We start from the raw sequence: 14,563 nt of genomic DNA on the forward strand, positions 1-14,563 counted from the left end.
TGTTGCTCTTATATAATATACATCAGTGAAACACATTCCATACAGAACACGTGTATTTTCAAATTTGTATGGATGCCATCAGTATCAAAGTCAATATACAGGAAGAGTCTTTATCACTAACAGTAGATTGGATACAAGATGCAAAAGATTACACAACCATGAAAGATTATGATCTGCTTTCTGAATAGATTGTGAGTGAACTGAAAGAGGACACATGCCAATTCTTATCTGAAAATAATACATTAGAAGATTTATCTTAAATATTATGGTTCATTTCAAACAGTTTATACTAAACATGAAACTTTTGTTCTTGGAATTTAAAACAAATTGTGGTAGTGCATAAAGTTAAGCACATGCATACATTTTTTCAAGGTCAGTGTCATAATGTTAGGGAATATAAACTGTAGTAGGAAAGTTTATTAACCTTTCACCTGTAAGCCCCATCTACACTAGAGATATATGGCCTTTTTCCTGCCCCACTCCTGAAACTGGATCTGCATGCATGCAGGGGTCCAAATGTGTAGATCCAGTTGCAGGATCAATCCCATAGTTTCAGTTTCTTGTTTATCCATATTTTATAGGTAGGCTTAAGTACACTATTAACCATGGAATCATGCTGAAACTGATTTAGGGGACAACCTGTGTTGTAAACAAGTTCCCTGGTATGTCTGCATTTTTACAATGGCTAGGTCCAAAACCATACTACTGCAGCTGAACTGGAGTTAACTATAGTTCATGGTAACACAACACAAATATGATTTACCTGCCCAGTGTAGATTAGGCATCACCATGTTGAAACATGTGGGTTTAAACATGTTTTTAAAACTCTTATCCCTGCTGTGAAGAATGAGGAAGATATCTGGATTATTTTTATGAATATTATATGTACTTCACTTCACTTTACCTGCTTGATGAAATTCTGTCTGACTATACAGAGTTAAATCAAAGGAGGCTGTTAGGGAGAACAAGCAAGAATTACATATTCATATTATTCTCTGGGTAAGCAAACTGTGTTTAAACTATGTTAGAATGAACCATGATCAAACCCAGTTAATCAAAACCAGTTTTACATCTGTAGATAAGATCTTAGGGTAAAATTTTTAGAAGTGACTACGTTTCAGTGGAACATATGCAACTAAGTTTCTTAAAGTGCTTTTGAAAATTTTAGCCTTAAAGACAGAATTCAAGTTGTGTTTAGGTCATAATAACAACTCAGAATGAATGGGATGGTCTCAAAGGCCTTGTCTGCACTAGTGTTTTCCCCCTAAAGTTTCCCAGTTGTTGTCACAGTGGTGCAGGCACTAGTGAGGACAAAGGACTTTAATCACCGTTTTCTATTCCCCACCTCTTGGTTAAAAATCCAGTGGCTTCTCTACAATCACACTCCCACCGTTACTTACCACCATTGGGAAATTTTAGGGTAAATAAGCAAGTATAGACATAACCAGTCTAGTCAGGGTTTTCTACCTATTGTTATCTGTTCCAAGTTTATGTTTCAGTTCACTAGTGTATCTGATTGTGAATCAAGGGACTATAATTTAAATTTAACTCAATCAAGCAGTTGTTTCTATTTGTTTAATCATGCCAATAGTTCACTTCTTTGTCTTGAGACACTTAAAAAGAGATTTAATTTTCAGGTTCTTTGTTATTCAGATGATCTCACTGAGAGCAGTATAACTTTGCCATCTAGTGGTGGTTGCAGTGTTAAAAAAAATCAGCCATGCTTTATCCACTAATGAAATTATAATCAAGGCTATGTTTTGGAAAAACTCTTTAAAAGATTACATTTCTGTTTATCTCTCTGCTTCAGGTTTCTTTTTTGTAAAATGGGGAGAATAATAATTTTAGCCTGTATATAGCCCTTTGCACACTCAAAGCGCGAGCTACTTAGTCTTCACAATAGCCCTGCAAGAGAGGTAGATATTATGCGCTCCTTTTCAAAGTGAAAATTGAAGCACGGAGAAATTAAATTACTTGTTCAAGGCCATTAGAGTTGGGAGCAAAAGCCAAAGATGAAAACTCAGGTGTTTCAGGTTCCTAGTTCCAAACCCAGTCTATTGACTGGACCATGCTATGTATGCACAAGAAGTCTGTGAACGTTTAGGTAATGTCTGTACGACATTTCAAGGCTGAAGAATGCTGTACTTGTTGTTGTGAATAAATATCTTCTGCCACCAACTACAGTGTGAAATCACAATTTTACCAACATTGTACTGTATTTTACCAGTCTTAGCATGAGGCTGATTCTGCTATTGATGGTTTTGAATACCTGGTAAGACATGATATGAAAAATTAGATCCAGAACTATCAGTTGCATGCTAAATAATTAAAAATCAATGTATTATTTACTGAGCATAGAAAAATAGCACAGGATAGAAACATAATTAACATGAGAATACAGACTGGTCAGCCTCACCTAAGTCGCTGGAAAAATCATGGAGCAGATCCTCAAGGAATCCATTTTGAAGCACGTGGCGGAGAGGAAGGTGATCAGGAACAGTCAGCATGGATTCACCAAGGACAAGTCATGCCTGACCAACTTGATTGCCTTCTATGATGATATAACTGGCTCTGTGGATATGGGGAAAGCAGTGGACATGATATTTCTTGATTTTAGCAAAGCTTTTTATATGGTCTCCCACAGTATTCTTGCCAGTAAGATAAAAAAGTATGGATTGGATGAATGGACTATAAGGTTGATAGAAAGCTGGCTAGATTGTCGGGCTCAACCGGTAGTGATCAACAACTCAATGTCTAGTTGGCAGCCGGTATCAAGCGGAGTGCCCCAGGTGTCGGGGCCGGTTTTGTTCAACATCTTCATTAATGATCTGGATGATGGGATGGATTGCACTCTCAGCAAGTTTGTGGATGACACTAAATTGTGGGGAGAGGTAGATACATTGGAGGGTAGTGATAGGGTCCAGAGTGACCTAGACAAATTGGAGGATTAAGCCAAAAGAAATCTGATGAGGTTCAACAAGGACAAGTGCAGTCCTGCACTTAGGATGGAAGAATCCCATGCACTGCTACAGGTTGGGGACCAACTGGCTAAGTGGCAGTTCTGCAGAAAAGGACCTGGGGATTACAGTGGTCGAGAAGCTGGATATGAGTCAACAGTGTGCCCTCGTTGCCAAGAAGGCTAACGGCATATTGGACTGCATTAGTAGGAGCATTGCCAGCAGATCGAGGAAAGTGATTATTCCCCTCTATTCGGCACTGATGAGGCCACATCTGGAGTATTGCGTCCAGTTTTGGGCCCCCCCACTACAGAAAGGATGTGGACAAATTGGAGAGAGTCCAGCGGAGGGCAACAAAAATTATCAAGGGGGCTGGGGCACATGACTGAGGGAACTGGGCTTATTTAGTCTACAGAAGAAAAGAATGAGAGGGGATTTGATAGCAGCCTTCAACTACCTGAAGGGGGGGTTCCAAATAGGATGGAGCTAGGCTGTTCTCAGTGGTGGCAGATGACAGAACAAGGAGCAATGGTCTCAAGTTGCAGTGAGGGAGGTCTAGGTTGGATATTAGGAAAAACTGTTTCACTAGGAGGATGGTGAAGAAGTGGAATGGGTTACCTCGGGAGGTGGTGGAATTTCCATCCTTAGGCGTTTTTAAGGCCCGGCTTGACAAAGCTCTAGCTGGGATGATTTAATTGGGGTTGGTCCTGCTTTGAGCAGGGGGTTGGACTAGATGACCTCCTGAGGTCCCTTTGAACCCTAATTCTTCTATGATTCTGTGTTTAGAATTAGCCTTTGTATATATTACAAATTAAAGCCTGGTTCTACTTTGTATTGTAGTATAATTGGGACCGTAACTATATCCCCAAACTGGGCTTGAGATGAGACTGTGTGGTAATCGTGCTTCGAAACCTTGGTCAGCTGCAACCCACATTGTAGCTGAGTGCGTGCGCACACACACACACACACTTAAAGTCCTGTGTGGCTACTTAAGTTTCTCAGGATATTCGACTTGTATAACCCATGAGTTTAGAGTGACTGTAATTGGGAGGCTAGCAGTAGTGTCTTCCTCTATGTGGTATAAAAGGGTGATGTGTGTGTCTGTCAGTTCAATAATACTTATGGGCATGATAAGCTATACAAGTGTTGCCTGTCGAATAGAGCAGTTACAGAGAAACAATGACCAGTAATCACCATTAATGAGGGACCATTACCATTGATGAGTAGTGAGAGTTAGGGACCAGCTGCAAATATTGTATTGCCATATTCAGAAAATGTAAATATGCTTGAGTGCTGCATAACACACAGTGAAACAGACTGAACAAAATAGTGTTATGTAGCCCTTTTAAACACTGCGAAGCTAAAATGGTTGTAACACCTTGTAGTTGGCTAGTGGAATGAAGCCAAAATCTGTTATAATAATTCTTATAAATAGGGCCCTACCAAATTCACGGCCGTGAAAAATGCGTCATGAACCGTGAAATCTGGTCTTTTTTGTGTTCTTTTACCCTATACTACACAGATTTCACGGGGGAGACCAGCATTTCTCATACTGGGGGTCTTGATCCAAAAAGGGGTTGTGGGGGGGTTGCAAGGTTATTGTACTGCCTTCAGAGCTGGGTGGCCAGAGAGCACACACACACACAACCCTCTTTTGGGTCAGGACTTCTACAGTTACAACTCTGTGGAATTTCAGATTTAAATATCTGAAATCATGAAATTTATTATTTTTAAAATCCTATGACCATGAAATTGACCAAAATGGACCATGAATTTGGTCGGGCCCTACTTATAAAATTTGTCTAGGGACTAGAATGAAAACTTGTCTACACCAGGAAAATTTTGCTAAAACTTGCCACTATTGGTTCATCTCCTCTCTGATAGCAACTGTGGGGTGGCTATTGTAGGCAAGATGCTGGTGGTCACCATTCTTTTGAACACCGTGTGGCATAGACTTGTCCTGAGCAGCTATAGGCAAGGCATTCTTTTAAAATGCCAGCAACCACTCAGAACACTGTCTTTGCTTGTGCTCCTACGATTGCTAACATTTGTGGAAATGAACTGCTGGGAATAAGAATAAAAAACTGTTGGGTAAAAGAACCCTAGTGTATATACCCCCTTTATCTGTGAATCATGTTCAAAACTACTTTTAAATACAAACAGTGCTTTATTTGTGCTAAGTATTAATATGCAGACAGCAACTAAATTAATAAATTGGATATCTAACTATGTGGAATTATTTTCTTAGCATCAAAAAGTCCCATTTAATTGACTTACTCTACTGAACTTTCCTCCCCATTGAATTATTTTTGAGTCTAACAATGATACAGAGTTAAAGGATTGTAAAATTAAATTTTCTGACTTCCTGATATTTGAAATGGAACAATTGTGTGAACATTTCACAAAATATTCTGCAATTTCATTTTGAAAATGCCTGCTCTCCTGAGATGTATTGGAAATCATGTAACTTGGCTGCAAAGACTACACAGTCATGACATTTTGCATGCTTTTGTGACATAAATAATTTTAATTGAAAATGGGCTTCGTTTAAGCGTGAAAATTTCAAAATTGGGGAATCAAAAAATCAAAATAAATGGGGGCAAATTTAAATATATATCTTTTGCTTGGTTTGTTTGCAGATATCTTTTTGCAGAATCATGAATTTTCCTTTCTTTGACAGGTACCACAGACAGAAAACATGAAATCAAAAAGGTACCTCCTGAAAGACCAGAATGTCTTCCTAATCGAACAGAGGAGAAAGGTATAAAATGTGCTTCTATGTCTGCTGTTTGCAGAGTGATGAACAGAGAAGGAGGTTGATTCAAGTTTTCATTTTCCAGTCAGTAGATAGATTTAATTAAGTGTATTCTGTGGATATTTACGTCCAACTCTCATACATATGTGATTATATTGATTTTGCAAGAATCCTATAATTGTTTCTGGGGTAATTTCTGGGACCAGAATAAGGGAATCAGACTGGGTTTAATAGATATTGCATGGTATCTATTGCAGTGATATTATGCAACTGTTTATAGATTTGCACCTATAGTATCTTATATTGGACTTTGGCTAGGAGACTTGGCTTTTTTTAGCTTTCCATGGCCATTTCTAGAATTACTAAACAGGCTATGGAATGTATTTAATTCCTTGTTATGCCTCTGTGGCATATAGTAGGCGAAGTAGCCAGATGCTGAATGTCACAAGTGGAAAAAACACACTCCGGAGAGACATAAGTTACACCGACATAAGCGTTGTGTGGGCAGAGCTGCTACCACCACATGTTGGGGGTGGATTAATTATGTCAACAGGAGAGCTCTCTCTCCCACTGGCGTAGAGTAGGTACACTAGAGTTCTTACAGCAGTGCAGGTACATCAGTACAGCTGTGCCACTGTAAGCTCTCTAGTGTAGACATGGCCTATTTTAACCATGATATGTTACTTTCTAGACCTGCTTTGAGTAGAGTTAGATGACAGAATGGTTAAAACACTGAGGGTCCATCTACACTGGTGTTCCTCCTGTTGCTACCACTGGTGAAGTTCCAATGGTGGGAAACTTTAAGAAAAATAGTTGTACAGACACAGGCTGGGTGTAGAATTCACTCACCTCAGATAGCTGTCTTAGCTCATCTCTACTTACTTTTAAAAAAAATGTATCAGAACACACTATTTTTTCAGAGAGTGTTAAATTTTAATGACACACTATCACTTGGCTTCTTAAATACTTTCTCTTTTTATACTGATTGTTTGGTTTTCCTTGCGTTCTGTTTGAAATGGTTTATGTAGCCCCCTGAGTATTGTTATTAATATAAAGAGGGCTCTTGATACAAGAGACAGCACAGCTAAAGTCTTAATGTCATTTTACACATATATCTAAAAATGCATTTCAATTTTGATGTAATTATGTCACATCAGAATCATTAGGATGACAACTTTACTGTACAAGCTTTGTAGTATGTAATAACCCCATTAGCTCTCCATACAGTACTAATAACATGGCAAACTATACAGGCCATAGAAAAAAAGAAAAGAGAGTGATGGGAGTGAAAATAGCAGCTAGCTTGTACATCCTAACAATGATATAGTATGTTTTTCAATTTCAGTTTTGAGTTAGAGTCAAGTATAAAAACAATGAGAATTACAAGTTATTGCACTACCAAAAAATAAATATCTATAGCTTGGCTAGTCAATGAATAAGAAGAGATAGGAACTATCTCTAGGTTCTATGGAACACCAAAAAAGAAGAGGATTTGGTAGTGTGTTGCAAGAATATAATTAGGGGCAGGACCTTCTTTTTTGTTATGTGTTTGTACATTATCTTGACTAACACAATGAGATTTTGGTCCATGAGAGAGGCTCCTGCTTGTCACCACAGTGCAAATAGTAAAATAATAATAATAATAATAATTAATAATAACAACAGGAGCAAATCAAATAAAAATTATGAGATCTTCTAGATTGTGGAGTAACTTCCAAGAGAAGGCGTGGAAGACTCATTGCCTGAGTCATGTAAAAGTATACTGGATAAAGAGTATTTTGTAGTGAACAATAGTTCCCTGCTCGGTGAGCAAGATGACCTAGTATAGATCTTTTGTCTTCGATTATGCTCTCTATATTAATTTTTCTGTACACATGAGAGTTGACAAATGATATGCCATAACTTACTCTAATGGCACATAGCCTATGCCCTTCAATTTTTTTTTCTTTTTATAAATTTTATAACTTGGCTGACACTATCCTTAACCTAAACCACTAGCCCATTCAAATATGCCTATGAAATACAAATGGTTTATAATATTTTCCATCACTTAGACAACACAGCAATAAGTTGGTCTCCAGGGCTTGAATGCCACTGCATTTGTGAGTTGAAATTAGACCTCTGAACACATTTTTATGTTGCCAATTTATTTAATTTTTTTCCCTGCTAGTATTATCAACAAAGACAAATTGCCAATGTCTGTTTTTGTGGTCCATGATTTCTTCAAACCTAGTATCCTAAAATCTATGAAGAGATAGCCTGGCTCTATGTAATATTCTTAAATGTATGCCATAGGGATTCCTGTGTATATTCACAACATACTGTAGACCATCTTGTCACTGATGAGTTTGGTATATTATGAGAAACAAGGGGTGAGAGTTTTGCCACTGACTTCAATGGAGCCAAGGTTTCATCCAAGTAATCTAAAGTGGTAAAGGTGTTCAGCTACATTTTACAATATGCACTTACAGCATATTTTATAATGGGACCATGCAAGCAGTTTATATGTGCTCTATATACATCCTAGCAATAGCAGACATTGGCACGTTAAAGACTGTAGAATTTCCTACGAAAAGTAATGAGTTTAAATGCAAACTAACCACTTTTGAAACTTGGAATCCCAAATATTAGGTACCTATATCTATATGTAAGCCCATTTTTGAGAGGTACTTACTTCCTGTGGCTCCAATTGCCCAAATTTGTTAAAAAAAAAAAAAAAATCAGGCCACTTCTATTTAGATGCCTAAATATGTGTCTAAATGTTGGCCCCCAAGTTGTTATATTTTGACCCTAATATCTTAAGCTGATTAATTTTTCATTTAAGTATATTTGTATTAACTTCCTGCAGAATACATTTTCAAAAGAAGATATTTGCATGTTTCAGCTGAGCATTAAGAACACACAAAATTATCCTTATTTTTGTGCTCTTCTAACTGAGTATTATCTCACAGAGTAAAAATTAGTATGAAGGCAGGCTTGGGGGAAATATTTCTGTATGATGTGTAATTCTCTTGTCTTCTTATTTTAATAGTTATTTAAATAATCAATAATTTTTTTAAATTATTAAAATCAGAAATTACACTCCGATTCAGACACTGTCTACACGTTAGCCAAGAGCAGGTTTAATGCAAATTCAAACTATTGAAATGTATTTAGCGCAAAACTGGTATAAACATTTTATTCTCAGAAAAGAGTGAAGTAAGGCAGAACAGTGAAGTATGCAGACTTACTTCTTAGATGTGGTTTAACTAACATTCATAGCTTCTGTACATTGTAAATCAATGTGTGCCAGTGAATTCCACTTAATAAGATCTTTGTTCTTTTTGGGGGGGAAATTGATTTAAAGAAAGACCAGAAAGAGAGCAAAAACTGGTAGATTTGCACAAGCCTTCAGTCCCTGCTATACCTCCGAAGAAACCTCGACCACCAAAAACGAACTCTCTGAATAGACCTGGTACATTGCCCCCAAGACGACCGGAAAGACCAGCTGTGCCTCTGACGCATACAAGGTATTGTTAAAAGTTGCAAATTCGTAGAGTGTAGGTTTTCTATTGATGTTACTGTTCATTTCCAATTCTAAGGGCTTGTCTATACTTACCGCGCTGGTTCGGCGGCAGGCAATCGAACTTCTGGGTTCGATTTATCGCGTCTAGTCTGGACGCGATAAATCGAACTCAGAAGTGCTCCCCGTCGACTCCGGTAATCCTGCTCGCCGCGAGGAGTACGCGGAGTCGACGGGGGAGCCTGCCTGCCGGGTCTGGACGGCGGTAAGTTCGAACTAAGGTACGTTGACTTCAGCTACGTTATTCACGTAGCTGAAGTTGCGTACCTTAGTTCGATTTGGGGGTTTAGTGTAGACCAAGCCTAACTTTCTTTGGTTAGATACTGTATCATCACACTGGTTTTACCTAGTCTAGCGCTTTTGGTTTTATTGTAACTCCATTGAATTGATTGTCAATTAGACACTTGAAGATGTTTATTCCTGCTGTAAAGTTTGTGGAGTGTCTATATTAGCATGTACAATCAAGTTAGTTAAACTCAAGTTAATTGGCACTCTGTTAACTCAAGTTACAACAAGACCCACAACTCTAGATTAGCTCTGACCACTGCGTGTCCCTTTCTACTCTCCTGGGTAGTTAAATATAATAGTGAATAATATTAGCCAGTGTGCTCCCCTTTTAAACACTGTAGTGCCTAGAAAGGGGCTAATTTGATTTCAGTCCATTTTCCCTGGCTATTGTAGTCCAAGGGCAGGTCTTCACTACGGGGGTTGGGGTCGATTTAAGATACGCAAATTCAGCTACGTGAATAGCGTAGCTGAATTCGACCTATCAGAGCTGACTTACCCCGCTGTGAGGACGGCGGCAAAATCGACCTCTGCGGCTCCCCATCGACGGCGCTTACTCCCACCTCCGCTGGTGGAGTAAGAGCGTCGATTCGGGGATCGATTGTCGCGTCCTGACGAGACACGATAATTCGATCCCCGAGAGATGGATTTCTACCCACCGATTCAGGCGGGTAGTGTAGACCTAGCCCAAGTCTAAGCGTGTTGCAAACTGGGTTACAAAATGTGTTTGGATTACACAATGACATACTCAAGGTACTACTCTAAAATGCTGCTTGAAAAATAATTTATGGCCTCCATCAGTGGCTATCCAATGTCCTTTACAAGCATTGATTAAGTTTTGCAACACACTGGAGTATCATTGACTCCATTTTACAAGTGAGGGAACAGAGGATGCTCTCAGTCCTTCACTTTAACTTTAAGTGATTATATACTACCTTGATAAGGGCAGATTAAGAACCTGAATAGAATAGGACCCATAGATCATGCTTCCCTTCATTTGTCTAATAATAGCCTATAAAAGGACACTCTTTATTGAAATCTAATCAATTAAAAAAGTCATTTAAGATGCTACACCTGCCCTTGACCCCTGCCAGTTTTGAAGTCTTACTGATGTGCTTGGGACATGTCTATCTCTCCCCACCTGACTACACATGGGAGGTGCTTGAACATAACACTAAAGAAAATAATAAATACATACAATCTCATGTTTCTATGATTAAGAATGTTTTTGTTTTTCCATTAGCTGTTTGAAAGACCTACAGAAGGGTAAACAGTGAAACTGGCTTCAAAGTGCTGTCCAGTACATACTGTAACACAGAAAAAAGAGAGAAATATGTAATCCTCTAATCTCTTATGGGAGTAGGTGTTATGTGTAACAGTAATTGTTTTTTTAAAAGTACAGAAAAATGCGTTTAAGTTGATATTGTTACGCCTCTGTGGCATATATTAGGCGAAGTAGCCTGATGCTGAATTTCACAAGTGGAAAAAACACAATTGCTAACTGTTTACCACTCATTATTTTATCAGCTAATTTAAACTAATGAGTTATCCAGGGTCACTTTTGTATGCTGTTATGCCTATCTGTAAGGACATTTTATAGGAATAAGGCTAGACATTCATATGATCAAATCTATAAAAATAGTCTTTTAATTATTTGGATAATTCAGAAACTTGGAAAATTAGGGGAAAATGGTGTTTGTTAAATGTAGCTTGCAGATTTGTTTGGTTATTTCTTTTTATAATCATTTCAGTTTAATAAGCTAATAAATATTTTGAAAGTACCTTCTGGTATCTTATACTGAGATCTGTAAGACTCAGGCCAATTAGACAATTAAAAAAAAATTTTACTCCTACAGAAATTTTGCAGATTCTAAGGGAAAAATCCTGTGGATTTTAACAAAATTCCTCTTAGATTTCTGTGGCTGCTGGTTAGCAACGGCATCCTTATTCTAGTGTGTGTCAAGAGTCTTACATCTCGTGGGTTTCAGTGGGCTGTTTTTATATTTTGTAATAAAAATCAGTTTCTTCAGTTAAATAAATAATTTTCTTTTGGAGCCTGGGTAGGGCTTCAAGGACTGTGGGTTAGGTACCAAGAAGGCCCTGCAACAAGTTTAGATGTGGGGCAAAGCTGCAACTGACCTGTCCCCAGACATAATGGCTTATTTGGGCATGCTGCACTATTGGTAATTACACCAGTTACCAGCAGTTCAATTTTCTAGTGTAGATAAGGCACATACTATCTGTTCAGATGACTCTTTTGAAACCAGGGTTTTACCCTGTTTTTCTGAGATACGTTCATCTGAAGCAATATTTTTCACTTTCATCTATTGGAGATTAAGTGCATTACAAAGGATTGGTGTTGCTTTTTGAAGGAATAGCAGAAGGCAAAAGGTCGGTACCAGCAATTGAGCATTTAAGGTATGAGCAACTTTGGGTGCTGGAGATGTGGCAGCACCCCCTGGACTTGAAGCAATAATAGCCAGATACATGGTTTACACTTTCAGCACCTTCACTATAAAAATTGTTCTAGCATCCCATGAACAAGCCTATAACAAACTTGTATGTGTGTGTGATGGACAAATTCTGTTCATTGGGAACACTTTTAAGATATGGAGTCTTGAAGGACATTTAGCATTCCTTAAGACAGCTGTGTTAAGTATCCTTTAAGGTTCCAACATCAAGGTCAGCCTCAGTATCCTTCAGCCCTAAAATCGTAATAGTTTACAACCCCAACCCAAACAGCATACATCCCTTTCTCAGAACACTTCCAATTAGCATTCTTTCTTCGCCATTAATACATCTGGGCAAAGAGGTCCAGGGTAGGTACAATGAAGACAGTTTTTTGGATTACCACCAGGACACTGTTACTTTGTTATACATTTCTTCCAGTGATTAAAAAAAGAGAGAGAATTTTATTGATCAAGTAGATCATTCTGAACATCCTCATTTATCATCAGCATTTTACTAATCCAGTGTGATAGGAATGTCTTAATTTCTCCTGCTTCCTCACCTACAGGGACGTCCTGACAAAATAATATTTCATAATATGATCTTGTTTTCTAGATCATCAACTAGGTTTTTTTGTCTTTTTACATTCTTAAGTATTCTCTTTAACCTACAATAGTGTTATCTGTGTGTATCCATTTTTTTGTAATTTCTTCCAGTTTTCAACAAAACTTTCCAGACTTCTTATTCATTACAGCATTTTTAGTCTGAACAGTTCTAATAGCTAATACCATGTTCATGCTTGTAAATCTGGCATCATTAACTAAATCCAAACCATCCTTTGCCAGATTACACCAACAGAAACAGCCAGGTGGTATGTGCTTGTATCTGCTAGTGAAAAGTAAGGAGCAAAATGCTAAGTCTTTAGAAGATCATGCTTTATTTCTAATTTATTAATAGCTAATACTGCTATTTTAAGAAACAGTAAATATCTAGGTCATTAGTTGCAGGGACAGTTATATATTTGGCACATTCTGCCCAGTGTGCAAAGACGTGCACAATAACTCTATATAGATAATACTATTTATGTATGAATGGTGACAATTATTGTGGAAATTATACAATATTGTGAGGCTGGCCATGAAATGCGATAAATATTTCATGACTATAATACAGATTTTTATTCCATTAAGTGAACTGAAGCTGTCTTGAAATCTCATAGTAAATTTTCACAAGAATGTTGTCTGTGGGACCTGTGCAGTTTAGCCATGTGCTCCTACCGCTGATCCCATTTTATTCTGTCTGAGTGGTCATATTGCTTCGATAAACTTAACCAGTATGTGGTATGTGAGCTTTTGCATGGGTTACTCATGGCTGAATCCCTGTTGCTCTTAAAAATTTCAGTCCCCCCTATATAAAATATCACCATTCCTCTATCATTTTTCTATGGTGAAGAAATTTTCGCTCTACAGTTCCTGGGTTGGGAGACATCCTTGAAACCATAGAAAGGGTTTTCATAGCCTAATGATGAGTAATATGTACAAAAATCTTCTTTTTCTAGTGGGAAGCACTTACCCTGGTGAGGAAGCTGCTTCTATGAACAGAACAGAGCACTGCTGGATCCCATTATCCCAGCTTGACATTTTTTCTCTTCATCCATTTATCTGCAGATTTCTGGTTCACCTATCCATAATATCTAGGCACCAATTATTAATTGTAAGCAACTAAGAATAAGCTGTTGAAGGGTAGTCCTTTGCCCTTAGATTTCCTTCATGTTGAGATGCTGTGAACATTTGAGGAATAATTTAGGACACTACTGTGTCTAAAATAGCTTTTTGACAGGTGTTAAAGAGAAATGAGATAAGGTTAATCCATGCAGTATGTCTGCTTACTAGAGATGGCTCTCTGTGACAGGTTGCTATAACTCAGTGCTACACAGGAGGAACACGTCCCCCCTCTTTTTATTAATTGCAAGCTGGCAATTTATTGTAACCCACAGACAAACTCTAATAAATGTCTCCTCTTCTTTTTCTCACTGTAGGAATGATAGTACAAAAGTAGAGTTAGTGGGCAGTACGGTATCCGGAACCTTGGAGAAGGACTCCTCAGAAAGAAGCAGTGACGTTGGTAAGTTGCCATGTTTTTGTTGTTCCTCTAACAAAGTTATGGTGTAGATATCTGCATTTTAGTGGTACTTACTCTGCTCCAAGAAGCAGCTAATGGGTTCATAGTGAATTTTAAATGCAAGGTTAATCACACATTCCTTGCATAAACTTTTTTTTAAGAAAACACAGAAATATGAAACTTAGATTTTTTGGCATGGGAAATTGATTTTATTGTTAAAAGCCTGAAATAATTGGCTAGGCCAAATGAATACTTGTACTATGTTTTGGTAAGGTGAAGATTAATGCATATTATATGTTTGTAATGTGTTAAAGGTTTACATTTGTGGTGTAGTTACCAATAATCTTTACATTTCAAATACAAGGGAAATAGAGACTGCTTTAAAAAAATCAGTTTGGCTAAAAAAGTATTAAAAAGAGTGCCTGTTCCAATTTT

General features: G+C 37.8%; 1 protein-coding gene and 1 long non-coding RNA gene across 32 annotated transcripts in view; one reads left to right on the forward strand and one right to left on the reverse strand.

Annotated features, from left to right (window-relative positions):
* The window catches only part of SH3KBP1 (SH3 domain containing kinase binding protein 1), a 335,079-nt gene that overhangs the window by 280,621 nt on the left and 39,895 nt on the right, over window positions 1–14,563 (forward strand). For all 31 annotated transcript variants that reach the window (XR_010596566.1, XR_010596530.1, XR_010596542.1 and 28 more), the window contains 3 exons: window positions 5,638–5,718; window positions 9,059–9,221; window positions 14,046–14,131. Coding sequence is in view for 24 of the 31 variants with exons in the window: in XM_008170230.4 (XP_008168452.1) it covers window positions 5,638–5,718; window positions 9,059–9,221; window positions 14,046–14,131 (330 nt within the window). In the remaining 7 variants the exon portion in view is untranslated. The remainder of the gene's footprint in view (window positions 1–5,637; window positions 5,719–9,058; window positions 9,222–14,045; window positions 14,132–14,563) is intronic.
* On the reverse strand, window positions 39–13,806 carry LOC135979297 (uncharacterized). The gene is made up of 3 exons (XR_010596632.1): window positions 13,580–13,806; window positions 2,417–2,571; window positions 39–2,269 (listed from the first exon to the last, which is right to left on the reverse strand). It is a non-coding gene; the product is annotated as an uncharacterized LOC135979297 (long non-coding RNA).

This window comes from Chrysemys picta, chromosome 1, assembly GCF_011386835.1.
Source record: "Chrysemys picta bellii isolate R12L10 chromosome 1, ASM1138683v2, whole genome shotgun sequence".
Taxonomy (NCBI): domain Eukaryota; kingdom Metazoa; phylum Chordata; order Testudines; family Emydidae; genus Chrysemys; species Chrysemys picta.